This window comes from Littorina saxatilis, linkage group LG2 (genome assembly GCF_037325665.1).
Source record: "Littorina saxatilis isolate snail1 linkage group LG2, US_GU_Lsax_2.0, whole genome shotgun sequence".
Lineage (NCBI taxonomy): Eukaryota > Metazoa > Mollusca > Gastropoda > Littorinimorpha > Littorinidae > Littorina > Littorina saxatilis.
Window position 1 is genome coordinate 73,727,357 of NC_090246.1, and position 27,870 is coordinate 73,755,226.

The window sequence follows — 27,870 nt, forward strand, 5'->3', positions numbered from 1 at the left end:
AGTATAAATACAAAGTATGCCACGAGAACAGTTTAATAACGTCCGAAGTCATCTCTCCTTGAGGATCAAGCAAACATGTGTACTTTAAATACAGGAATCACAGAGACCTACCATCTGTTAACATTGTTTTAGGTACTGAATGTTTGCAGCGTCTAACAGCTACATCTATGATGGACAAGCTAAACAGAAAGGTTTTTCCCTTCAAAACTTCGACATAAAGATAAAAGCACAGAACATTCCACCGTTAAAAAAAGTACAATAAGTATGATGCTTTTGTTTATTCCCAGTATAACCCGGTGACCACGTGGCACGTACGATGCAACGCTAACCATCTGCACATTTGATTTACTGATTTTACAAGCCGATTTGTGACCCTCCACCACGAAATGAGTCGCATGTCACCTTTGCATGATTTTCATATTTTTACATTTTCCTAAAGAGTTTTTTATGCTCTATCCAGTGGTGAAAACCGTTTTAGAAAAGAGCGAAAACTGTTTGAGTTATAACAAAGGCGATCCTCCCACTGTTATCACACACTCCCCGGACTTATATTAAGCCGAGCGCAGAACCGCGCGAGGTGACATGCGACTCATTTCGTGGTGGAGGGTCACATTTCTCATCATTGAGACCTTTGGTGCCTTGGAGGGAGAGGATACGCAAATCATATTAGAGGCCTTCAATTCAAATTTCATCCAATGAATTTACACAAAACACGAAACCATACAGTACACCGTGTGTTACACCTCATGGATTACGGTGGAACCCCCTTTCAAGACCCCGTGTTCCCAGGCTTTCTGGTCATTATCTCTGTACATTTGCCCCCATTTTAAGACTCCCTCTTTGTTAAGACAGGATTGTCTCAGATTCATGAAGGTCTTGAAAAGGGTGTTTCATTGTATTCCATTTGAGTTCATTTGAGTTTGGCTGCCAAACCCCATTGCACTTCTTCATCTTTGAATATTGTTCTGTAAAAAAACACAAACAACACGAAAAGCAAAGAACAGGACAAACATCATGCTAACAACAGCGGATACAACACTAGCCGAAGTATACTTGCATTCAAGTGTATTCTAATGCACAGATGAAGCAATCCTTTCACTTTCTAAAGATATATGCTGCATACTGTGTGATCTCCACTCTGGCAATGAAAATTGAGCATTAGACCGTTCACTGGTTTTGTTCCTCCAACTCTGCATGAGTAGATTAAATGACAAAGACGGTAGAGTCGCATGCACATCTGGCAGGATCATCTTGACGGAGAATTATGGTCATGTCTGCCCTAAGTTGTGTTTGATTATGATAGTATACATACACATATGTACAAGTAGGAGACCAACGTAGCAACTAAACTCTACTTAAGTCACTCAGCCAAGCATCAACATCTATAAAGTCTTCTCTTCCTTCTTCGCTCTCATACGAGCCACCACGCATGCACGCACGCACACACAAAACTACAAACATGCGCGCACGCAAACACACACACACACACACACACACACACACATACACACACACACAAACACACACACACACACATATCAACACATCACCACACAGACACATTAAAACGCATGCAGTTACTCTCGAGCAACCTTTCTTAATGCTACTCAATGACATATGTGTCCGTAAAAGATAAACAGCGTACATTTTAAAGAAAATGATAACAAATACTTATATAACTATAAAATACTATTAGTCGAAACAATAAGGTAATGGAGATCTGTGACTGATGAAAGTGCAGCAACGGGTTTACCTACTTCTCGACATTACAAACGGTCACCTATTCAGCTGACCATGATAGAATGTCATTGGCAGTATAAAATAAAATGAAGAGAGTCTTCCAAAACGTTGATAGACGTCAACACATTTTGACCTTAACACACACCGAAGAAAGACATGAAAAAAGAGCTAAACAAAGAAACAAAAAAGAAATAAATAGTGAAGATTTTAGATTTAACTGGATGGTTGAGATTGGGAAAAGGCCACATACCAATATTTTGTTTTACATTCAAGTTTTCCTAGGAATAGTTTAATTTCAAAACTTTTCTTTTTGACTTCACAAATACAAAGCAATATTGTTGGACTCCTACTTTCCTAAGTAGCACCTTGCCAAAGTGTTCAATAATTTAAACATTTTTTTTGCACGATTTGTGACAACAGCAATTTATATTAAAAAAAAAAAATTAATGTCTGCAGTTTAATTTTTTTTTTCGTTTGGTAAAGATATTTATTAAAACTTGATTCAATGTAAAAATGACAATCAATACAGAAAAGCGTGTAATGTGGGACAAGTTCCGCAACGGTATAGAAAAAAGCACACGTTTCACATCCAGCTCTTAACAATCGTAACATTAACAGAGATTAGACGACCCCAGCCCCCCCCCTTCCCTCCATGATTTCCCTTTTGACCTTTTTCAATTCTTCCTTTGACTCTGTCTTTGTTGCCTTTCCTTTCATAAAACTAACATTCATTCATAAAACTGAAAGAAAACAAAATCTCCTCGCTACTTTCTTAAAAAAAAGAAAAGAAAACATAGACAGTCGGAAAGCCTTGGCTGGACATGACAGAGAGGTGTCCACTGCCAGCTCTCATTGTGATGATTGCTGTGTGGAACCGTGTGGGACACCTTGTCAGCCGCTTTCACTGACCCAAGAGCTTCGACGAACCAACGCGCAAATACAAGCTGTCAACCGTGTCTTTGTTCTGTTGCTCTGGGATACAATTAAAAAAAAAAAAAAGAGTTACAGAATGAAAAAGTGGACGAATTGTTGGCACATCACACGTGTACATTGTTCATTACAGCAACAGGTCAAAGAACGCTGACGTTTAAAGCAGTGCACACACCACGAAATACAACGATTAAGAATCTCCTGGAGGACAAGAAACAACAGATTCGGTTCACAGTTTCACAAAGCGTCAGCCGTAGTAGAAGTTGATGCAAGCATCGATTTGGCCCCCCCCCCCCCCCCCTTGATACACTTTGATTCGTTTCTGAAATCCGCAAGATGGCGGATTGGGGTACCCGAAGAGGGTAGTAGCATTGTCTGGTGTCCTCCTGGCTATTAACGGTTTTTGCCCTTGAAATGTAACACATTTCACGTGGTTTCACAGTAAATGCTGCAAAATTGAGCTCACGTGTTTTTGATTTGTAAAGCACTTTCACTTGGATATCTTGATAACCCAATCACAGTCCCCCCCTCCACCTTCACTTTCTCTTTGAATCCTGGTAATGTTTGACGTCAGACATCACATGTCACAGCCATGACGTCACAACTGAAAACAAACATCGTTTGTCACCAGGGATTCTGGCCAGTCACGTGCCATTCGGGTTATGCTAGGTCCAGCTGTTGCTACTAAGCAAGTAGGTTTGTGTCATTCGTAAACGAGTGTGCACCATTAAGTATTTTGATAAAAGTATACTGACTTTGAAGTCATGGTTCACAGGATAAGCACTGATTTTCAAGGATATCTTTCTAGCAGATGCCACCAGTTCATTGAACGTGTATAGTGTTTCATAAATGATCATCCCAGTGACCTCAACTTGCTCAAGTCCAGGACGCTGTGCTAGTAAGCACACGCACGTTTCACTATTTGTGACTGTCTCAGTACATTCTGGGTCTTAGGTTTTGCAGAACTTCAGATGTTTCTGTAAAGCCAGCGACAAGAACCCACATTCGAAAAAGAAGCCCAGTTCGAGGAAATTCCAGACGACAGTTTTAGGATTCCATATATACAAATCCTAAACCTTCATCATCGGGCTTTTCGCATCACAAGCACCGCAGCGAAGCGTCTCCCAAAAATGGTCTGAACACCGTCGTCCGTGAACAGCGGCACGCGAAAATTCCTCCGAACCAACCAGCAACAACAAACCTCTGGCTACACTTGAGACTCGGAGGGCAACTGGTCCCGGACTAGCACTCTCCCTCCCGCTCCCCCCACGGCGCCGCCCACAGGGGACTGGAGGGGGTGTGAGGAGAAGTCGTTGTAGTAATTGTGTCCGTTCTCACGAGGGTGATACTTGGCGGACAGGGGGTGCTGCAGAACGGGGGCCTTGTGGTTCACGCCGTTCTGGTAGGGCTTGTTGGACTCCCACACGTCGTCGTCCTCCTGGTCAAAGTACTCGGGGTTGGCCACGGAGGGCATGACGCGGTGCGAGGAACCCAGCATGGAGTCCGTCTCCTGCTCCTCCGGCTCCTCCTCGAACACCTTCTCGTTGTGGTAGTACCCTGTGTTGGTGCACAGACAGAGGTAAAGAAACGGTAAGATCCTTGAGATGTTTAAAGGTGGTCGTCTACATTTTTGCTTTTTTTCAATAATTTTATGGTTAGATTTCGCTGAAAAGTTATGTCAGATGATGAATGAACCATGGGGAAAAAAGTTATAGAAAAAAAAATATATGTAAAAAAAGATTTTATTTCTGGGTAGCGTGACTCACGCTTCCAATATTTTGTTTTCTGTTTGCTGAGAACATGTGCTTTGCTTAAAAATACTGACCAATCAAATTCATGTCATTATGCTTATAGCCACGCCCAAACAAGTGCAGCAACACTGGAGCGCTGTCTACGCTTTTTTTTAAACGCACGAAATGCACGGGATTTGAGAGGAGTTTTGCGCTTGGCATTTTCCAAATAAGGATATCCTACTATGAGTACTACGCTGGAATACTACAATGAATTTTCAAACGGCTACACTGGTTTCGTCTTTCCTGATCGAAAGGGGGTGTATTGTTGATATTTGTAGATAATAGACTCTGCATTTTACCTTACAAAAACTCACACTTATGACTTCTCCTACCAAACGTTCGTTCCTTAGGTGAAAATTTATTTTACTCAAAACTATTTTAGATGTATGTAATTACTCGTCAATATACGACAAACTATCTTACACGCAACATTATTTAGAAGTCAGTACTATGTGTATATATATATACATATATATATACTTTTTTATTTTTTTATTTTTTTGTATTTATTTTTTTTTTTTTTTATTTTTAATTTTTTTTTATTATTATTTTTTTTTATTATTTTTATTTTTTTTTACATATACCCTATATCTGTGTGAGTGAATGTATTCGGTGTGTCACTGTGGCATAGATAGCTTTCTTAAACTGCAAGTGAAATGAAAAAAGGCCCATGTGCTGTATATACCTGCTTTTAAGCTCTCTCTGTACAAATCTGAATCACCTTTTTTAACCCTTGATTTTATAAAGTGGCCCTGAAATTTTATCACTTTTTATAAAGTACCTTTTTGGAAAATAAACGTATACTTTTAACATCCTACTCCCAATGCTTCTGGAGACAACGGGTGCCAAACCCAATCATATTAAATCAGACTATCTAGAAGAAGAATTTACCCCTCTTAACAAACTTTTATCATCACCACTCCTGCCCACCCCGTCATCCTCCCCTCTTCGCTCACCCTTACCAGCTCCTTAGCGTATCACCAATTCTTGTCCCAAATAGAAACATTTTCTGAGAGGACGTTAACTAGTTTAGTTTCTGCATTTTAATGGTCAAATGGCGATTTCGGTATAAAAATGTAGACAAGGACCTTTAAGGCCCTAAGATTTGTCAAGTGTCAAACCCGCGGGCATGGAAAAGGCATGCACAGACAGAGGTAAAGCAAGGTAAGATACTTGAAAGGTGTAGGCTCTAAAACCTGTGCCGGGTCAAACATGGAGAGGTACACGTTTTTTCCCCTTGCTTTCAACATAGAATTAGGCTCTCTATTTGCTTGGTTTTTTATCACAACATTTAAAGCAAACGTTTGCCTGCTTCTCTCGATTCTTGGCTGGTTTAGAAAGGGCAACTATAATTAACTACCTGTTTGTTTGACTCCTACTGTCCAATGTCTGGAGAAAGTTATCAAAGGCCCGCAGCATATTGTGACTGGGGCTGGCTAAAAATGTACAAATACACTGGTATTGCCACAGATAACAACGATTACCTTTAACGTTGGCCTTCATTAAAGTTGAAAGTTATGACCGACTGAGGTGGTGAAAGTATTTGAGCGACTGAAGCCAAAACTATTTGCTATAGGTGACGCAGTTAAAGTCATAATGACCCATTTAGATTTCATCTAGAACAAGCGAATCTCTCTTTGCTAGATGACGCAGTTAAGTCAACTTGATCCATTCAGAATTCATCTAGAACAAGTGAATCTCTCTTTGCTATTTGATACAGTTAAGTCACCTGGACCCATTTAGAATTCATCTGGAACGAGTGAATCTCACCTTTGCCACTGAGGTCAGTGTACAGTACGGGGTTGGAGGATGCGGCGTGGGGGGCCAGGTAGTTGTCCTCGTCCACTGGCAGGTGAATGGGCTTCATCTGGGGGGACTTGGCGGACGGCATAGCCACCCTCCCGTTATACTGCATTGGCGCAGAGCCGGGGTACGGGTACGACCCTGGGTACGGGTACGACCCTGGGTATGGGTGAGACCCTGGGTACGGGTATAATGCCAGACCCTCAACTTCATCTGCAAAAATGTAGAAATAAGTAGAGGTTATACCCCGATTGTCAGTGGATATTAGAAATACTGGTCGTAAGTTTGACTGAGGATCATACACAATGCGAGCTCTTTGAGCAGTCATCACACAACGCCCCAGTGTACCCACTTTGTTTCCTGAACAACTTGATAAGATGGAACTGACCTCTGCAATATGAATTGAAAATATTGTACGTTCAGAGAATAACACTCATCCTCAGGTACCGTCCTTAAAGAATACCCCTGCACACACACCTTGTCAATTTGAAGGCCTGACTCAGTAAGAAGGTTGTACGATCAGAGAAACAAACTGAAACCCTGGAGTTATCGTCTTACTGCACCCACCTTTTTCCTTGAAGAACTTGACGAGAAGATGGTACGTTGAGAGAATCACACTTAAACCCTGTCACTTGACACTTAGACCCTGTCACTTGACACTTAGACCCTGTCACTTGACACTTAGACCCTGTCACTTGACACTTAGACCCTGTCACTTGACACTTAGACCCTGTCACTTGACACTTAGACCCTGTCACTTGACACTTAGACCCTGTCACTTGACACTTAGACCCTGTCACTTGACACATAGACCCTGTCACTTGACACTTAGACCCTGTCACTTGACACTTAGACCATGGCGTTGTCATCCAAAATCAGATCGACTGCTAACGTTCCAAAATTCAGAATACAAAAAAAACAAGAGTTGTAGGATATTGGAACGTGTAATTATTGACAAAACAAAAAAATAAAAACCGTTTTCTTTTGTTAATAATCAAACATTCAAATAACCTACACTTAATGTTGTTTGATTCTTGAGTTGTCACTGCACTGCACCCACCTTTGTCCTTGAAGAACTTGATGGGGTCTGAGCTGTATCGTGAGTTAAAGCTGTCCTCGCGGCCCCGTGTGGGGGAGTGCTGCTGGCGCTGCTTCCTGGCCTCCACAGCGGCGTCCAGGTGCGCGTAGTTCCTCTCCCGCCACGGCAAGTCGCTCATCTCGCCTTTCCCGGGCTTTTCACACGCTCCCTGTGCCAGCAGTGGGGTCTGCAACCGCGTTAAAAGACAGGTTAAATATGCAGTGGAGTCTCACTTTTACAGACACACTTTTTTCCCCCCGAACTTCAGACGACCCCCTTCCGCCGCTTTCTCTCTCTTTTACAATACTCTGTATTTCTCAGATTTTATGCGCACTATCTCTCTTTTACAATACTCTGTATTTCTCAGATTTTATGCTCTCAGATTTTATGCGCACTATCCCTCTTTTACAATTATCTGTATTTCTCAGATTTTATGCGTACAATGTCTGTGATTCATCAGAGACATAGTCTCTGGATTCATTAACCTCCAAATTTAAGACTTTTCATCTTGGAGATTCTTGTTCTCAGGTATTTTGTTTAAAATGTCTTTAAATCCACATACCATTCGACAATTTCTGTTGTTTTGTTGTTGTAGCGGTTTTTAATGGAAAAGCCAAAAAAACGGCGTGGGGGAGCAATGTACTTCTACACGTTTTCTTGGAATTGCTCAAACTGATTCATTTGCGCGGATGAAAATGTGTGCATATAAACAACCAGTGTTACCAGACAGGAAAGACTGAGTAGTCAACTGAGATACAAGTGGGCTATCTTAACGATCTCTGACATAATATGATGCCTAAAACTAAATTCTTGTTTGTTAGCATCGTTCTTGGAGTACCGCTGAAAGCAAGCTAGAAATAGCGTGTCACAAATAAGAGCACAGTGATACCTGTGATATAATGCCCCTCCGTGGAGAGGACACCTCCCATGAAAGAAACCATGCAGGGCTGAGGTACACGACAAAGTTACCAACCAGGTGGGAGCCAGCCGCTGTGTTGGATTAGTTGAAAGTGAGATTTGTTGTATTTTCAACCAATCAGACCCCGCGGTTTGCTCTCACCTGTTTGAGTGGCACCCCTTTTCGCTTCGTGCACCTCAGCCCTGCCTTCCCGTTGTCTGTTGTCTTTACCAAGTTAAACTTGTCATGACAGTCCACCTGCAATGTAGGGCCACTTTTTGACAGGTCCCAAAAGGGTGTCCTTTCACCACCAATACCACTGTACCGCAAAATGCTCACTCCGCCTGCAGAGTAGTAACTTACAGAAGGCGAGTTGTTGTTCTCGAAGATGACCTGGCGGGGTGAGTGGGGCGGCTCTTGGGGCTGCAGGTAGTCATCAGCCTCCATGATCTCCTCGGGCCCGTCCGCCGCCACACTGACACTGCGTACCAGCTCGTTCTTGTCGTACGAGTGGCTGGGCAGCCGCATCAGCTTGTCGCCCTGCAAGCCAGCAACAACCTTTTCAACGATTTGGGTGATTGCTTGTTGGGTTTTAATGTCCCTTAACCAAAAATTACTTGGCTATGCGGGACTGCGGATTCTGGTGAATGGTGGGGGGGGGGGGGGGGAGGGGGGAGGGGGAGGGGAGAGGGGGAGGGGGTGGTATTGGCTGAGTGCAGGGTAAACTGGCAGTGGAATATCCAGGGCAACGCGTGGATGGAATATACAGTTAAATATATGTGTGGGTGAGAGAGAGAGAGAGAGAGAGAGAGACAGAGACAGAGACAGACAGAGACAGAGAGACAGAGAGAGACACAGAGAGACACAGAGAGAGAGAGAGAGAGAGAGAGAGAGAGAGAGAGAGAGAGAGAGAGAGAGAGAGAGAGAGAGACAGAGGGAGGGGAGGTGGGGGATGGTATGGGCTGGTATGAGTGTAGAGTATCCAGGGCGACGCATGGATAGAAGGTAACGGGACATATGTGAGATAGAAAGAGAGAGAGGCAGAGAGGCAGAGAGGCAGAGAGAGAGAATTGAATTTTGAATTGAACTTTATTTAACAAGGATTAAGATTTAAGGCTACGCCTTTTCTTACAATCTGTCCTTGGGACGCATAGACACACAATTATATAATTAAAAAATTAAAAAGTTAAAAAGTTAACCAACAAAAAAAGGAGGTCGGAAAACTTCAGCACGTGATAATAAAGATGATGATGATGATGACGATGATGATGATGATAATGATGATGATGATGATGATGATGATGATGAAGAGAGAGAGAGAGAGAGAGAGAGAGAGAGAGAGAGAGAGAGAGAGAGAGAGAGAGAGAGAGAGAGGGAGGGGAGGTGGGGGATGGTATGGGCTGGTATGAGTGTAGAGTATCCAGGGCGACGCATGGATAGAAGGTAACGGGACATATGTGAGATAGAAAGAGAGAGAGAGAGAGAGAGAGAGAGAGAGAGAGAGAGAGAGAGAGAGAGAGAGAGAGAGAGGGAGAGAAAGAGAGAAAGACAGGGAGGATAGAAAGAGGTTGGGGAAGACAGGAGAAGGAAGAGAGGAGGAGGAAGAGAGATAGAGAGAGAGAGAGATTGATTGATTGATTGATTAAACTTTATTACAGAAGGATGGAGATTTTAGGCGTTGCCTAGTCTTACAATCTGTCTTGTCCGAGAGAGAGAGAGAGAGAGAGAGAGAGAGAGAGAGAGAGGGGGGTGGAGAGAAAGACAGGGAGGATAGAAAGAGGTTGGGGAAGACAGGAGAAGGAAGAGAGGAGGAGGAAGAGAGATATAGAGAGAGAGAGAGAGAGAGAGAGAGAGAGAGAGAGAGAGAGAGAGAGAGAGAGAGAGAGAGAGATAAAGAGAGGGGTGGGGGTAGGCGGTAGTGGGGGAGGGTTGTGGAGGAGGAAGACCAAGGGAGTATGGGCATTTAAATCAACAGTCTTTCGTGTCCACCTTGAAACTGGTACGAAGCAAATTAAAAACCAAATACGTGAAACAATACACAAAATGTTCAGTCGATGGTAAGCTGAGCATATATTTCATAAGAAACAAAAACTCGGGCTCACCAAAATGTAACTGTGCATGGTAAACTAGTTTGTGTTGCATCAGTTACACTGCAGTACACATGTGCAAGGTATAGTGTTCTTAGCGTACATCAGTAGTACAACAACTCTGTAATAAAAACTTTTCAAGTTTGTCAAAACAATTACAAATTACAAGCTACTTTTGAAGCTCATTGAGAATAAGGACGCTAACTGCAGTGCAAATTCAAACTTACAAGATAAAAATACGTTGCAAATCTAGGATGTACACATGATGTACACAATTGTGTTCTTTGTCGTTCATGAAACAGGTCAAAGGCAAATCTAAAAACATCATGGAAGATGCAAAGGAGCCATGATAAGAACATGAACACTACAGAAAGCAGCGGTTAGGAAACAACATCCAGTATCACTGCAGTTAAATCACAATCGTACTCAAGCGAATATTCAAAGCCGACAATTGTAAATAAAGTTAAACTAAAGAACGTATCACAAAAATGAAGGTACGAAATAAAAAGCAAATAACAAAACAAAACAAAACCACCCCACCACAAGCTCCGAAACAAATGTGGTCTAAACATATAGCAACATCCACAAAAAATACACATGAACTCTCCTACAAAAAGATGTACTTGTGTTAACACAACCGTCCTGTCGCTCTCTACCTCACAGCTTAAGTTATAATCTCTCTTTCACCACCCGTCCGTGCGCCCTCCCCCCCCCCCCCCAAAAAACAAAAAAAAAAAAAATGTTTTTCCTGAAAGACATAAATAAATAAAGAAATACGCAAAAAAAAAGAACAAAAAAAAGAAAGAGAGTAAGAAAGAAAGATAAAGCGGGAAATTAGACAAATCATATAAGACAGAATAAGAAATTTGGAGTAACAGAGTGAACAGAGAAATACTTTATTTCATAACTGCCTGCCCCCACATGGGATTTCGTTATTTGAATACAATATAGTGTGTGTCTGCTTATTCAAAATAAACTATATTTTTACTGCTTACTTCCTTTCTCCCTTAACGCAACTGCACATGACGATCAATACTTTTACAACATCGTAAATGTTGAAACTTTTACAACATCAAGCGTATCATAGATACGAGCATGCTTGTTATATACATGTTTGCAACTGAACAGAGGTCTTCAGTCGATGGAAATAGTATGAAATTGATCAGTTTTGGCTACATGTTTCGTTAAAATTAGTCTGAATCAGTATAACTGAAGAAATCCACAATGTTTGATAGTGTACACAGAGGAAGAAAGTTGGTTAACAATCTAAGAAACCTATGTCAACCGTTATCTGCTTTTCGAAGAAAAGTATTATTTTCTGTCACCATTCGATCGACAAAATGTACATCCTCCACATGCGTTCAGCACGAATGTACAACAAGAAATGTCACTACTGTACGAACTTTATACATGCACGAAATGTTAAACAAGGGGAGGTCATGCAGAAATCAAGGGCAGTTAACTACCTCGCCCATCGCGCCCGGCGGAAAATCCACGCCATCAATGGTAATAAGATCAAGGTCAGATCCACGAACACTTTCGTCAGGGATTCGCTTCAACACATCACCCTGCATGCATAAAATGTAGCCGTTGCCATGACAATACACTCAGGTGCCATGACTGTACACTTATCACAACATGACCATGTTAGGTGGCAATCACAACCGAAATTGCATAGCCTTGAGGTTTTGGGTCAGGGTCAAACAAAAGGCAGATTTGGGACAGGCAGTACAGAACTAAGCATCCGTGTACTGCGCATTACAACCACCAATGTAAGCTTACACTCAAAGAGTCTTTTCCATTCGTTTATTTACAACAAAAATACTTCGTAATTAAATACGATATAATTATACAAGAAAAAGGAAAAAACCCAGTCGGTATTAATAAGCCTCAGGGTAATCATTGATGCACTGTGGTAAAAAAAAAAAAAAAAAATCGACTAACCACAAACACCAATGAAGAGAGAAGACAAGCTAGATGCACATGTACATACTAACCACCCAAGCTGGCACAAGCGATTTGATTGTTTGAAAGACTGAGAAATCTAATGCACCAACTGTCTGTATATATAGCCTTTGCCATTAAAAACGCGACAAACGATCGACGGAGGTTTTTATGTTTTTGGTTATAGCAAGCACCTGTGGTTTAGACTTCGTCAAAAACAAAAACAAAACTGCACGGAAAACTCATGCAAGAAGACACATAAAACACGTGGCGTTTCATTGAGTAAAAAATTGAAACGAAACAGCTGGAGTTATGAATGGGTTATAGTGTCGAGAACTGCACGTGTTTTCCATTATCGGTACTTACAGCTTCAAATCAACACAAGTTGTGGCCGAAGCAACCGACAGTGGTATTGACAGTAATAAAGGTCACGGGTTTTGAGTGAATGAAACGTTTTACTGAATTAAACGCCACGTGTTATACGCGTCTTCTGACATGAGTTTTCCGTGCACTTTTTTGTTTTTGACGATGTCTAAACCACAGGTGCTTGCTATAACAAGTAACATAAAAACCGCCGTAGATCGTTTGTCGCGTTTTTAATGGCAAAGGCTATATGTACACATGTGCAACTGTTTTCACAACACCGAAGCTATGAACAAAAATGATTCATGATCGAAAAGGCTGATCTGCGCTTATAATTCTAAATATACAACAAACAAACAAGACAATGAACACAACTGAAGGAAATCCGCACTACGAGTTTCTAAAAACAAAATGTGTGCGTGCATGTGTGTGCGTGTGTGTGTGTGTGTGTGTGTGTGCGTGCGTGCGTGCGAGCATGTCCGTGAGCGAGTGAGCAAAATTCTTGTCCAAGGAATTAGTGACCAGATATGATGAGTGAGCCAGCCTGTTTTCGTTCTGCGCCACCCCAAACCATTCCATCAGCAACTCAAAAAGCGAATTTGCGTCTACCAACTGCTGAAAGCTGCACCATTAACATCAACAATGATATCAAGCTAAGGCCAAAAAGAAAAATATGTCTGTTTTCGGTAACATCGCCCCCAAAAATAGGGTCGGTCGGTCGTTTTTACATTTAGTCAAGTTTTGACTAAATGTTTTAACATAGAGGAGGAATCGAGACGAGGGTCGTGGTGTATGTGTGTGTGTGTGTGTGTGTGCGTGTGTGTGTGTGTGTGTGTGTGTGTGTCTATGCGTGTGTGTGTGTAGAGCGATTCAGACTAAACTACTGGACCGATCTTTATGACATTTGACATGAGAGTTCCTGGGTATGATATCCCCAGATATTTTTTTTCATTTTTTCGATAAATGTCTTTTATGACGTCATATCCGACTTTTTGTAAAAGTTGAGGCGGTACTGTCACACCTTCATTTTTTAATCAAATTGATTGAAATTTTGGCCAAGCAATCTTCGACAAAGGCCAGACTTCGGTATTGCATTTCAGCATGGAGGCTTCAAAATTAATTAATGACTTTGGTCATTAAAAATCAGAAAATTGTAATAAAAATGTTTTTTTTATAAAACGATCAAAAATTACTTTTATTTTATTCTTCATCATGTTCTGATTCCAAAAACATATAAATATGTTATATTCGGATTAAAAACAAGCTCTGAAAATTAAAAATATTAAAATTATGATTAAAAATAAATTTCTGAAATCGTTTTAAAAACAATTTCATCTTATTCCTTGTCGGTTCCTGATTCCAAAAACATATAGATATAATATGTTTGGATTAAAAACACGCTCAGAAAGTTAAAACGAAGAGAGGTACAGTGAAGAGTGCTATGCAGCACAGCGCAACCGCTTCCGCGCTGAACAGGCTCGTCACTTTCACTGCCTTTTGCACTAGCGGCGGACTACGGTCATTGTGAAAAAATGCAGTGCGTTCAGTTTCATTCTGTGAGTTCCACAGCTTGACTAAATGTAGTAATTTCGCCTTACGCGACTTGTTTTATTTTTTATATATATATTTTTTTAACCGTTTTCTTACGTTTTGTTATAATAACTGCAAGAGGAAATCTTGCCACAGACCCAGACCCTTCAGAGGGATTCCCGGCGTCATTGGCCGCCATGTCTTTTTCGCGTGACGACGGAAACGGGAGGTAAGTCTCTTCGATTGTGAAATCTCATCCCTTTTTGTGTGTGTGTGTGTGTGTGTGTGTGTGTGTGTGTGTGTGTGTGTGTGTGTGTGTGTGTGTGTGTGTGTGTGTGCGCGAAAAGCGAAAAAAAACCTTTAGGGTCGGCGCTTAAAAATAGGGTCGGTCGGGTTACCGGAAACAGACATATTTGTCTTTTTGGCCTAAACAAAACTGCCGGTAAAAGAATGCAAGACACGATTGTGCAGCAAATGAGAAAACAGCAATTCATACCTGCACCACGAGGTAGCGACCTGGGTCTCTGGCCATCTTGGCAAATTCTTCAGACAGTTCTTTGAAGGACGGTCGGCTATCTGCGTCTAACATCCAGCCTGAAGAAAGAAGTCAGTTATTTTGTGAGTTGTGTACGTGTTTTGAAACGACAGAGTTTTTTGTTTGTTTGTTTGTTTGTTTGCTCAACGCCCAGCCGACCACGAAGGGCCATATCAGGGCGGTACGACAGAGTAAATACTATGCAAAGAACAATGGAAGTCCAACCATTGGGGAAAGAACAGACAAAGGTAGGAATAAAAAGAGGCAAATAAATAGATGTACAAGGTAAGGACAAGAAACACACACACACACACACACACACACACACACACACACACACACACACACACACACACACACACACACACACACACACACACAGAAACACACACAGGAACACAAACACACACACACACAAACACACACACACACACACACACACACACACACACACACACACACACACACAACCGTGTCTCACATTTGATCATGATCATGTAGACGTCAATGGTACAGATGCAAGGCTGTGGAAGACGTTCTCCCTTCTCTAACAGGCCGGGCACATCACGAGCACGTATGTTGTCGTAGGGTTTCTGGCCGTAGGTGAACAGCTCCCAAGCGGTCACGCCTGTACAGTCAGGACAGTAACATGTCATTTTGCACGTGATCACAAATGCTATTGTGTTCATATTTTTAATGGATTGGTTTGTCTGTATGTCAAGTATGTAAGGGGTAGAGTTCCCAATTTCATTTTTAAAAATGGAGAAGAAAAAAAAGAGAGAGAGAGAGAGAGAGAGAGAGAGAGAGAGAGAGAGAGAGAGAGACAGACAGACAGACAGACAGACAGAGACAGAGGCAGAGGCAGAGGAGAGGCAGAGAGAGACAGATGCAGAGAGAGGCAGAGAGAGACCGTCGGACAGACAGACAGACAGACCGCCAGACATAAAAAAGATAGACAGAAGCAGAGACAGAAACGCATAGACAAGCAGACTGACAGACACATGCATTTACTCTGGCATATAAGATTCACTGTCCAATCAAAGTGAACACACATTCCAGTCACAACCTTGCCAGTCTGTCTCAGAAACTCCCAAACATGCCCGAAAGTAACATAAAAGCACACACACACAAATCAGCAATGCTTACCAAAGCTCCACACGTCACTCTTGTGTGTGAAGATCCTGTGCTGGATACATTCCAGAGCCAACCATTTGATGGGCATCTGCAAACACAGAAAATGCATCTTGGTCATCAGGGGCGGATCAGTTCATTTTATGGTGGGTTTTTTTCAAAAGTATATTGTGAAGATATGGGTGTGAAGGCGCGAAGCGCCGAGCCGAAGGCGCAAAGCGCCTAGCTTGCTAGGGGGGTCCGGGGGCATGCCCCCCCCCAGAACATTTTGAAAAAAAGGACGCAAAATGGTGCAATCTGGTGCATTCTGAGGATGATCATTACCAGTTTCAGGCAGCAGATTTTGTCACTGATTAATATCCCCAAAAAACACAATTTAAAAAAAAAAAAAATTGGCTGGGGGGGGGGGGGGGGTTCCGGAAACCCCAGAACCCCCCCCCCCCCCCCCCCTCGTCCGCCCCTGGTCATCTTGGTCTTTAGCTGATTTTTTTTTTTTTTTTTTTTTTTTTTTTTGGTATACTGAGAAAGCCTGCACACAAGCTTATTTCGGAAACTTTCATTCGCTTTTTCAATTTGTTTGTTTTAACTCATAAACCGAAGAGCACGACTTCATGTGCTAAACTCAGCTTTAGTGGAAAACACGGTTTCACGTGCAATGATCTAAGGGGAGCAACCTTCTGTTTTTGTTAGGTGTTTAAACGCAGTTCTTTCCCTTCCTCCGACTCCGGTTTCTGACACGAGCAGAGTTGCTTATCTTATGCAGTCTTACCACCCGCGGGTTAGGGGGAAAGAATTTACACGATGCTCCCAAGCATGTCGTAAGAGGCGACTAACGGATTCTGTTTCTCCTTTTAACCTTGTTAAGTGTTTCTTGTATAGAATATAGTCAATGTTTGTAAAGATTTTAGTCAAGCAGTATGTAAGAAATGTTAAGTCCTTTGTACTGGAAACTTGCATTCTCCCAGTAAGGTCATATATTGTACTACGTTGCAAGCCCCTGGAGCAAATTTTTGATTAGTGCTTTTGTGAACAAGAAACAATTAACAAGTGGCTCTATCCCATCTCCCCCCTTTCCCCGTCGCGATATAACCTTCGTGGTTGAAAACGACGTTAAACACCAAATAAAGAAAATAATATGCAGTCTTTCATTCCTGCCCCAGTTGCTTCCCTTGTACAGTTGATCCATCCTTTCCACGTCCTAAGATCCTTTATTGTTTTAGAATAAAACGCAGCTGCAAAGAAATGTCAAAAAAAGGCATTTGATGTACACACCTCAGATTTGAGAAGGTCATCAAAGCACAGCCGTATTATACATTCTTTAGCAAGAAAAAAGACGCGCGAAATGTGAATTTACCTTTCCACCCGCTGCATGGTATTCATCCTCGTTGAAGTCCAAGAGTTTGGCAAGTCCAAAGTCCGTGATCTTGACCTGGGTGGGTGTTTGAACTGAAGCAACAAGACAGAAAATGTCAGTAGAAGTCTTACAAAGCATGCAAACAAATTGTGGATACGATAAAACGGGAAAACACACAAACTTAATAACCCAATCCGCTCTCTCTACTCTCTATTTCTCTTCAACTCTCTCTCTCTCTCTCTCTCTCTCTCTCTCTCTCTCTCTCTCTCTCTCTCTCTCTCTCTCTCTCTCTTACACACACACACACACACTATACCCCCCCCACACACACACACGCACACACATATACACACACACACATGCGCGAGAACATCATCACAAAAGTCGAAGCGTACATCCAGAAACTGTTTTAAATATCAAACCGAATCAATCGATAAAACGAAGTCCAGTGTACCCACGTCATGTTAAACCAGGACGAAATTGAGATTTGAACTTCTACAGTCGGAGCAGTCGCCAGTTTGGGACGTGCTATGATCTTAGGATTCCAATATTTAAACTGGGATTGAGCGGCTGCAGAAGGGGAACTGAACAGTTGTAGATAAAATGAGACAGGCGCCAGAGAGCTTGAAAAAAGGCGCAGATAATCATTAATAAAAACAACCCATGAGCTCACCCAAGACGTTCCTGGCCGCCAGGTCCCGGTGGACGATGCCGCGCTCCTCCAGGTAGGACATGCCCTTCGCGATCTGCGTGCACCAGTTCAGCAGCACCTTGGACCCGATGTGCTCCTTGTTCTTGCGCACATAGTCTAGCAGGCAGCCCAGGGGCATGAGCTGCGTGATGAGCATCATCTGGGCCGACATGCAGACAGCGAGGATGCGGATGCAGCAGGCGTGTTCCACGGAGGCCATGACGCGCGCCTCTTCCAGCAGCTCTTTGTTCTGGTTGGGGGACGTGCCGTCCTGAAGTACCTTGATGGCCACCGGGATCTTTACGTTCTCGCCGTCCGGGATCCAGAAGCCCTGTGAGGGTGAGTGACGAGGTACAGTGTTAAGTCAAGTGCGCCCATGGCTATGGTAGTGGTGGTGGTGGTGGTGGTGATGATGATGATGATGATGATGATGATGATGATGATGATGATGATGATAATGGTGATGATAATGATGATGATGATGATGATAATGATGGTGAGGATGGTGATAATGATAATGGTGTTGGTGATGATAATGATGATGTTGACGATAATGATAAAGTGGAAGAGGAGAAAGAGGAGGAAGAGGAGGAAGAGGAGGAGGTGGAGGGGGAGGAGGAGAAGAAAGGGGAGGTGGTGGAGAAAAAAGAAGACGAGGTGGTTGAGGAGGAGTAAGAGGAAAAGAAGATGGAACAGCAGGAGGGTGATGATGATGCTGATGATGCTGATGATGATTATGGTTCGGAGGCAGAGGAAGAGGAGGAGGAAGAGGATGCAGGCAGAGAATTATGGATATTGCTGGTGATGAAGACGATGACAAAAAGCACCACTACACAATAACAATTTTAATATTGACGGTGTTGATGCCCATTAGAAGGAGAAGGGGGAGGAATATGCTCGAGAGAAGAAAGCAGTGAAGAACTTTGACAAAAAAAGAGAAAATAATGATGATAACAACGATGATGATGTTATTAAACACACCAACTGCATCCTGAATACCAACCATCTCAGTCACACACAGTAAGTATCCCATATCCCAACCTGTAGACAACGTCCTTATTTTTTATATTTTGTTTTTAAAGATTCTTTACCTTGTACACAGTGCCAAAGGCTCCTGATCCGATGATGCCGCCTCTTCTCAGTTCGGATTCCCTGACGAGTCGCAGTTTGGCCAGATCAGGCTGGGCGTTCGTTGGGGTTACAGGCTGAAAGGACACAGAGTGACGCTCGGTTACATGGGCACCGAGACATTACAAGCAATCAACATTATTATTTGAAAACACATGTGCACATGCAGAAAACATACCGACTAACAGAGACAGCCACAGACACAGGGGCAGATAGAGAGAGAGAGAGAGAGAGAGAGAGAGAGAGAGAGAGAGAGAGAGAGAGAGAGAGAGAGAGAGAGAGAGAGAGACAGACAGAGAGACAGACAGACAGACAAACAGAGAGAGAGAGACAGACAGACAGAGAGAGACATAGACAGACAGAGACAGAGACAGACAGAAAGAGAGAGAGAACAAGAACAAGAACAATTCTTTATTTTACGAGGGTAATAGAGTAAGCAGTGATCTGCTTTTTTACATCTGGCCCTCGCCCTAAAGAGGGACTAGTCTAAAATTGCTAAAGAATAAGCAAGTAAAGAAAACAAACTACTGCTACATGATTATAATAGAAATGAAAGTAAGAACATATCATCAATTTACATACAATACATTGCTTAAATGAAAATTGTAAGTTCATTTGACATGAGTTAAGAATTATAGAGTAGATTGCACTGACGCAACAACGTTGTAAGTGCCATGCCCATTGACATACACTGCATTCAGAGACAGAGAGAGAGAGAGAGAGACAGAGAGAGAGACAGACAGAAAGAGAGAGAGACAGACAGACAGAGAGAGAGAGAGAGACAGAGAGAGAAAGACAGACAGACAGACAGACACACACACACACACACACACACACACACACACACACACACGCACGCACGCACGCACACACATACACTCCCACACACACTCAGAGGAGAGGAAAGGAAAGGAAAGGAAAGGAAAGGAAAGGAAAGGAAAGGAAAGGAAAGGAAAGGAAAGGAAAGGAAAGGAAACGAGACGAGACGAGACGAGACGAGACGAGACGAGACGAGAGGAGAGGACACGAGACGAGAGGAGACGAGAGGAGACGAGAGAATTCGAGAAGAGGAGAGGAGAGGACAGAAAAATAAATACAAAACCAACAACAACAAACAGAACAAAGTATACAACGCAGCAAAAAATGAACTAAAGCGAGGATTATCCATTACCTCTGTTTCGTCAAAGCCAGTCATCCTCGCTGTCAGCTGCGCCGTCTTTTCCTTGGCTTGTGCCCGTTTCTTGCAGTAGTAGCCGAACAGCGCCAGCAGCACGCCCAGAAGCAGCACTCCCGCAATGATTGGCACCACGATGATGATGATCTTCTTCTTCTCCTCCCTGTCATGAAACGCACCAGTGTATGCATGAATGAAAACGCAACAGTAAATTCAGGGTTGAAAATGCACCAGTGCATTATTTTATGGCTGAAAACGCACCAGTACATTCAGGGTACGGTTGAAAACGCAACAGTTTATATGGGGTTGAAATCACACCAGTACGAAAAACAAATCTACAAAGTACTCTGCACTGCAAGCAGCTAGACTGTTGATTTTTGATATGTGTTAAAGTGGATGGGTTCGTCCTGGGCAGATCTGAGGCCGTGTGCATGGTCGCTCAAATTACGCCAAGGATGCGTCTTTAAAACGTGTTAATATCTGCAAGATTTTCTTCAAAAATAATACTTGATTACAGACAGGACTTACGATGCGACATATTCTACTCACTCTTTGTCCCGCTTTTGTATGGACTGGATCTACGATGCGACATTTTCTACTCACTCTTTGTCCAGCTTCAGCATGGACATGACCTACTAGATGAATACCCGCTTCGCCGGGTAGCCGGCTTCGCCGGTAAGAAGTAGAGCCGAATACCCGGCTTCGCCGGGTGATTGGCGCACCGTACGCCGGCTTCGCCGGGTCCGAACCATGGACACGCCAAGCTTATAGGTCCCTCCCAGATTCGTGGAATGGGAACAGCACGAAAATGATTCAGTGGCCATAATGCCATTCCTGATCATATCATGTCGAGTACAATCCTTGTCGACGACGCCTAATGTAACCGAGTGCCGAAACACCACAATCACCTTTGGAGGCGAAGTCCACTCAAACAGGATTGAGAAATTTAGAGCTTATCTCTAAGCCCTTTTAAACCTGTTATGGCTTCTCAAAGGAAGGCCAGAACACTCAAACACACCAAAGCCGCCAGACAACATCACAAACAGAACTCAACAATCCACAGGTGTTGCTTACACACACACTCACACACACCCACACACACACACACACACACACACACACACACACACACACACACACACACACACAGAAGCCGTATATATATATATATATATATGTATAGGTTACAACACGAGTGGTTTTTTATATGGCTTGTATTTCAGTCAAGACCCAGCGGATGAATATCATCGGGAGACACGAGCCTTTGGCGAGTGGCTCTCGATTGATATTCCCGCTGGGTCTTGACTGAAATACAAGCCATATAAAAAACCACGAGTGTTGTAATCTGTATATCCCATTCTACCATCAAACACAAAGTGTAGACTACTAGCGGCACTGTTGCGATCTGTGGAGTGTGAAACAGTGTTTTCAGCGAGACTTGGCCTTTTTGCAACCTTAAACTAAGTGACCGTCGCTGAAAAAATAAAACGAATGAGTGCATCTATAAGTACGCGGTAACACTACTTTCAGACCGTTTAAAAGCTTTAAGTAAAGGTTCATAAGTTGCAAGAAAGTAATGAAGTCGTATAGAAATCCATTTAGTTGAAGCGCACAATTCTTTTGCGTTTCAGGTCGGCGGAACGGGGAAACCGGTTTGGCCCCCATTTGGCTTACTCGACTCGATTCAGAATCGATTCCACGTTGTTTTTTTCGAACGCATTATTATACAATTAGTCTTATTGACAGAGAAGCAAATTTTAGGGAACACATATGTAGATTTAACCATTTGCTCCCTATTTGAAATGTATCTACATGATAAACTGTTTTGCGAGTGTGTTTGCATGAACCTAAACTGGTATGGGTGCGAGGAAAACAGGACCCAAGTCTGTCACCGCCGCTTGATTGCATTTTGAAAGAATATGACTGGATTACGGAAAAATACACACATGTTAAGTTCTTAGATACCTTCATCGCCAATGTGGACTTACTGCAGAGCCAGGCAAAAGAGTAGACTTGCTCGCAAAACACGTGAAACAGCTGATGATAGCGAAGCCCAACCGTGCCAGGTAAGGACGGTCTGACAGATTCTCAAAAGTCGTCTGCTAACGAAGCAAGGGGAGGGTACTCGTGTTTTTGTTTTGGTTCGCTAGCATCTGATTATCTTGTAAGTTGAATGTTCGTTTTTTCCCACCTGCATTGCTTTCATAATGAAAGAAACGTTTGCTTATTGCATCTCATATATCAGATCAGTTCTGAGATTCATTTTTGCGTGCAACTGATATGGTTTTCTGAGCCGTGCAATACGATTTTGGAACTTCATACAAATGTGTCACATTGTTCGGCGCGAGGTCAAAGGTCGGGAGCAAAGTAGTTCTTCGCCCAAATCGGAATCTGCACTATCATATATTTTTTTGAGTCCATGATGTATTTATTGAGCTATAAAAATACAACATATATACCCATACTGAAGTAACAGAGACAAAGAAGGGAGGTCATGGGATATATATATATATATATATATATATATATATATATATATATATATATATCCCATGAGCTGCTTCTTTGTCTCTGTTACTTCAGTATGGGTATATATGTTGTATTTTTATAGCTCAATAAATACATCATGGACTCAACAAAATATATGATAGTGCAGATTCCGATTTGGGCAAAGAACTACTTTCCTCCCGACCTTTGACCTCGCGCCGAACAATGTGACACATTTGTATGAAGTTCCAAAATCGTATCGCACGGCTCATAAAACCATATCAGTTGCACGCAAAAATGAATCTCGGAACTGATCTGATGTATGGGATGCAATAAACAAACGTTTCTTTCATTATGAAAGCAATGCAGGTCGAAAAAAACGAACATTCAACTTACAAGATACACAGATGCTAGCGAACGATCGAACCTATTCATTCTCTGTTTGCTATCCGTGTGTCGACAAGCATCGCTACCGTAGGAATAATCCAAAAAAGAATATGCAACACAACAGAAAGAAAATGTGCTCCCTCAATACTGTTTCGAACGTTTTCTCCGTGTCCAGACCGGTTTACAAGAACATACTCTGTTACATACAGTACGAAACACTGCCATGAAAACCAAAACAAAAGAGTAGTCTCCCTTGCACCCGGACAGCACACAGATAAAAACTAGAGTTTAAGCTGGCACAACCTTAATCAGAAATATGCTTAAAGGTAGATTGTAATACACTCTTAATTGCTTTGCTGCTAAAGAGTTCTATCCGCAGTTTTATTAACCCGTGCATAACACTAGTTTGAACAGTCGAACACTATCACAATGCCCATGGCTGCAAACCAAAACAAAACAACGAGTACCCTCCCTTGCATCGTAGCAGACGACTGTTTGTGAGTCTGTCAGCAGTGTGTTTGGTCTGGCAGTGTCGGTGTGGGAACTGACAGAAGCTAGGGAGCACAGATGATAGAAGCCCTGTCACATAGACTAATCACACAATCAATACACATTTGGCTCATGTTTTAAATGACAGTTTCGAGTTTGTTAGTCAAACTCAAAGCAACAACACTGGTCTGGTGACATGCGTAGCGGGACCGGGAAGCGTCCTTACCTGGTTTGGCTTCGCTTCGTTATCAAACATCGGCTGTTTCACGTAATTTGCGAGCAAGTCTACTCTTTTGCCTGGCTCTGCAGTAAGTCCACATTGGCGATGAAGGTATCCAAGAACTTAACATGTGTGTATTTTTCCGTAATCCAGTCATATTCCTTCAAAATGCAATCAATCGGCGGTGACAGACTTGGTGTCAGCAATTCGCGACTTCACCAACTTGGTCCCGTTTTCCTCACACCCATACCAGTTTAGGTTCATCCATGCAAACACACTCGCAAAACAGTTTATCACGTAGATACATTTCAAATAGGGAGCAAATGGTTAAATCTAAACCTACATATTTGTTCCCTAAAATTTGCTTCTCTGTCAATAAGCCTAATTGTATAATAATACGTTCGAGAAAAACAACGTGGAATGGATTCTGAATCGAGTAAGCCAAATGGGTGCCAAACCGGTTTCGCCCGTTCTGCCGACCTGAAACGCAAAACAAAAGAATTGTGCGCTTCAACTAAATTGATTTCTATACGACTTCATTACTTTCTTGCAACTTATGAGGCTTTACTTAAAGCTTTTAAATGGTCTGAAAGTAGTGTTACCGCGTACTTATCGATGCACTCATTCGTTTTATTTTTTCAGCGACGGTCACTTAGTTTAAGGTTGCAAAAGGGCCAAGTCTCGCTGGCACCACTGTTTTACACTCCACAGATCGCAACAGTGCCGCTAGTAGTCTACACTTTGTGTTTGATGGTAGAATGGGATATACAGATTACAACACTCGTGGTTTTTTATATGGCTTGTATTTCAGTCAAGACCCAGCGGGAATATCAATCGAGATCCACTCGCCAGAGGCTCGTGTCTCCCGATGATATTCATCCGCTGGGTCTTGGCTGAAATACAAGCCATATAAAAAACCACGAGTGTTGTAACCTATACATATATCTATATGTCTACTGAATATATAGAGATAGATGACAGTGTATTTTTCGCGTGGCTATAAATTGATTCGACCGTTGCACTTTTACAGTGAGGACTCGGGTGCAAGGCCGGAAAGCGTTCTGGACACTGCAGTGACCTTCTAAAAATAGTAACGGAACGGGAATATCCGAAGCTGCTTCTCATACCGTAGCGCGCCATACGAAGGAAGGGAAGTAAACGCTGAAAACACTGGAGAAGATAAGGAAGAGTTACTGGTAGTGGATCCAGAGAAAAAAAACAAAATCGGTTCAGCGCTGCGCGCTGAGAGCACGTGTTGAAATATCTCATCGACCAGGTTGTGTCCCGGGTGTACCTGAATATGGCCACCAAATTTGAAACAGATCCATCGAGAACCTTGGCCGCGCATCGCGAACAGACACACAGACAGACACACAGACACAAGTCGTATATATATATATAGAGAGAGATAGATGATGCGACATAATCTACTCACTCTTTGTCCCGCTTCTGCATGGACTGGACCTACGATGCGACAGATTCTACTCAATCTTTGTCCAGCTTCGGAATGGACGGGACCTACGATGCGACAGATTCTACTCAATCATTGTCCAGCTTCGGAATGGGCTGGACCTACGATACATTTCTTTCTTTATTTGGTGTTTAACGTCGTTTTCAACCACGAAGGTTATATCGCGACGGGGAAAGGGGGGAGATGGGATAGAGCCACTTGTCAATTGTTTCTTGTTCACAAAAGCACTAATCAAAAATTTGCTCCAGGGGCTTGCAACGTAGTACAATATATTACCTTACTGGGAGAATGCAAGTTTCCAGTACAAAGGACTTAACATTTCTTACATACTGCTTGACTAAAATCTTTACAAAAATTGACTAATATTCTGTACAAGAAACACTTAACAAGGGTAAAAGGAGAAACAGAATCCGTTAGTCGCCTCTTACGACATGCTCGGGAGCATCGGGTAAATTCTTCCCCCTAACCCGCGGGGGGTACCTACGATACATTCTACTCAGACGTTGTCCCACTGCGGCAAAGACATTGGACCTATGATGCGACACATTTTACTCACGCTTTGTTATCAGCCAGCATTTGCTGCACAATCGGGTGGTCCTTGTCCGCACACACGTTGCGGTTGTCTTCCTCTTGAGTGATGTCCCTCACCTGGTAGGGCATGGACGGCGGGCACTCTGCAGTGCAGTTGAACTGCAAGCACAGGCGTCAACAGAATACATAGAATGTCACGGAAAACTCCACAGTCTTCATAAGAAATGAGTTTTATCTAGATTCCACAACTTTATAAAACACGACTGAAAACATAACATTGTTGAAACCAATAGAGTTATGGAACCGGCTTTGACAGTCACAGCTAAGTCAAGCACAAGTCATGACCTCCAACAAGTACCTTCATTTTTGTCAACTGTTCGGTGATGGGCACGGGCATGCAATGTGGCCAACCAACCTTGCTCAGCGCTTCGTCGAGGAAGATCTTGAAGTTGGCGCAACGATGACATTGGCTGCTGTCGGGTCCTATGCAACCTCCACTACACTCCTTGTGGCAGCTCCGGCATTCTCTGGCCTCGGTGTCTCCGTACGTCTCATACGTCGGACACGAGTCCGTACAATAGTCGTCTTGTCCGCGGAAGAACCTGCACTGCTCGCAATAGCTGAAACCTGGGCCGCTACACGTCAAGCAGAACTCGTTACACAGCTCGCAAACCTGCCCACAGAATACGGTTACAGCTACGTATCGATTGGTTGTAGGATTTTCGTCCTTCTCTTTTGGGAACTCTAGAACCTGGTAAATGTTGGTCTTAAAAAAAATATGGGAGTCTTTAAACGGAGGTTACTGTTTGGAAATCATCAAAAGAAAAATGTGAGAAATTGGAAGGAGATAGTTTCAAAACAGAGGGTCTTACAATGGGGGATGTATTGCATTTGGAAGAAGATGACATAATTATAACACAATGAGGTGCGGTGTGGATTGACAAATCAGTGTGTTTGTTTGCTCTTGACCTGTCATAGGAAAAAAAACCAGTGACACAACAGTTGACTGTGTACCTTGTGAATAAATCCAAAAACAAAGAGACTGCCAACGTTCCAAAATTCAGAAAACAAAAACACGAAAGGTTTCTTGTTTTTTGATTTTGTGTACCTTGTGGCCAGCCATAGCACTTCCCACGGAGGTAGAGATAGACACCATGTGATAGCCAGGTTGGCAGGAGTCAGTGTCTGGAGGTAGGCATGTGATGACATCATCCTCTCGCGTGGCCTTCAGGCCTTTCTCGCACGAGTTGCACCCTCCTGGTTTCACTTCTTGTGATGGTCCTGTGCAACTGTTGGGCGATAATTAAAAAAACACGAAAGGTAAGTTGTTGGAACGTTTGTTATTGACAAAACAATTGGTTACAGTCACAAATATATCGACCCAACGGTCTTTTAAGTTCACAGACAAACTATTAGTAAACAAAACTTAGCTTGACGGAATGTTCGGCCGCTTGCTAGGAAGTCACAAGCGAATGAATGAATGAATCAATCAATCAACAATGAATTTGTTGTTGGGCGATAGCAAATGTCCAAGAGGATAAGCATCACCGTTAGGACCCTCCTCCTCCTCCTCCTCCTTCTCATCGTAATCATCATCAACATCTCTTATATCAAAAGTGAAATAAAGTGCAAATAGACAACACAATAGGAATTATAGCGTCACGTGTAAAATCTAGAAATTCTTACAGATGAAACAACAAAGTGTTTCGAACATAAAGTTTGGCTGGGTGACTTTGTCATCATGAGCAGTGGAACATTACTTCTGAGGTCCCTTCCAGACTCTAGTTTTACCCGACCTCGTTTACATGATATACACACATGTGACTGAAAATATGGTTTAGTTATGAAATGGATGGTCTCTCTCACGCATGAAGGATAAACTAAAGCTTTGTAAAATCACTGACCCGAAGTCCTCGCAGTAAACGTGGCAGGGCTGGCAGACGTTTTTGTGATCCTTGTACATTGACTTGGGACACTCGGGCAGACAGCGGACTTGGCCGTCGGTCCCGTTGATCGCCACATTGGCACAGGCATCACATTGAGTGTTGTTCTGTCGACAGAAACGCATCGATTGGTACTTTTGTGATGATACTTTTACATTAGGTC

General features: G+C 42.7%; 1 protein-coding gene across 3 annotated transcripts in view; it reads right to left on the reverse strand.

The window, feature by feature from the left end:
• The window catches only part of LOC138959692 (epidermal growth factor receptor-like), a 98,031-nt gene that overhangs the window by 2,065 nt on the left and 68,096 nt on the right, over positions 1-27,870 (reverse strand). For 2 of the 3 annotated variants that reach the window (XM_070331278.1, XM_070331279.1), the window contains exons 11-26: positions 27,669-27,814; positions 26,873-27,053; positions 26,180-26,437; positions 25,790-25,923; positions 20,177-20,342; positions 18,969-19,082; positions 17,860-18,208; positions 17,187-17,278; positions 15,848-15,923; positions 15,183-15,329; positions 14,663-14,760; positions 11,796-11,897; positions 8,606-8,782; positions 7,327-7,531; positions 6,234-6,479; positions 1-4,227 (exon numbers count right to left, since the gene is read on the reverse strand). The exon at positions 1-4,227 is cut by the window's left edge and continues 2,065 nt beyond it. In XM_070331278.1, coding sequence (XP_070187379.1) covers positions 3,878-4,227; positions 6,234-6,479; positions 7,327-7,531; positions 8,606-8,782; positions 11,796-11,897; positions 14,663-14,760; positions 15,183-15,329; positions 15,848-15,923; positions 17,187-17,278; positions 17,860-18,208; positions 18,969-19,082; positions 20,177-20,342; positions 25,790-25,923; positions 26,180-26,437; positions 26,873-27,053; positions 27,669-27,814 — 2,841 coding nt within the window. In that variant the 3' untranslated portion in view covers positions 1-3,877. The remainder of the gene's footprint in view (positions 4,228-6,233; positions 6,480-7,326; positions 7,532-8,605; positions 8,783-11,795; positions 11,898-14,662; positions 14,761-15,182; positions 15,330-15,847; positions 15,924-17,186; positions 17,279-17,859; positions 18,209-18,968; positions 19,083-20,176; positions 20,343-25,789; positions 25,924-26,179; positions 26,438-26,872; positions 27,054-27,668; positions 27,815-27,870) is intronic. The other variant, XM_070331280.1, reaches the window with a different exon arrangement.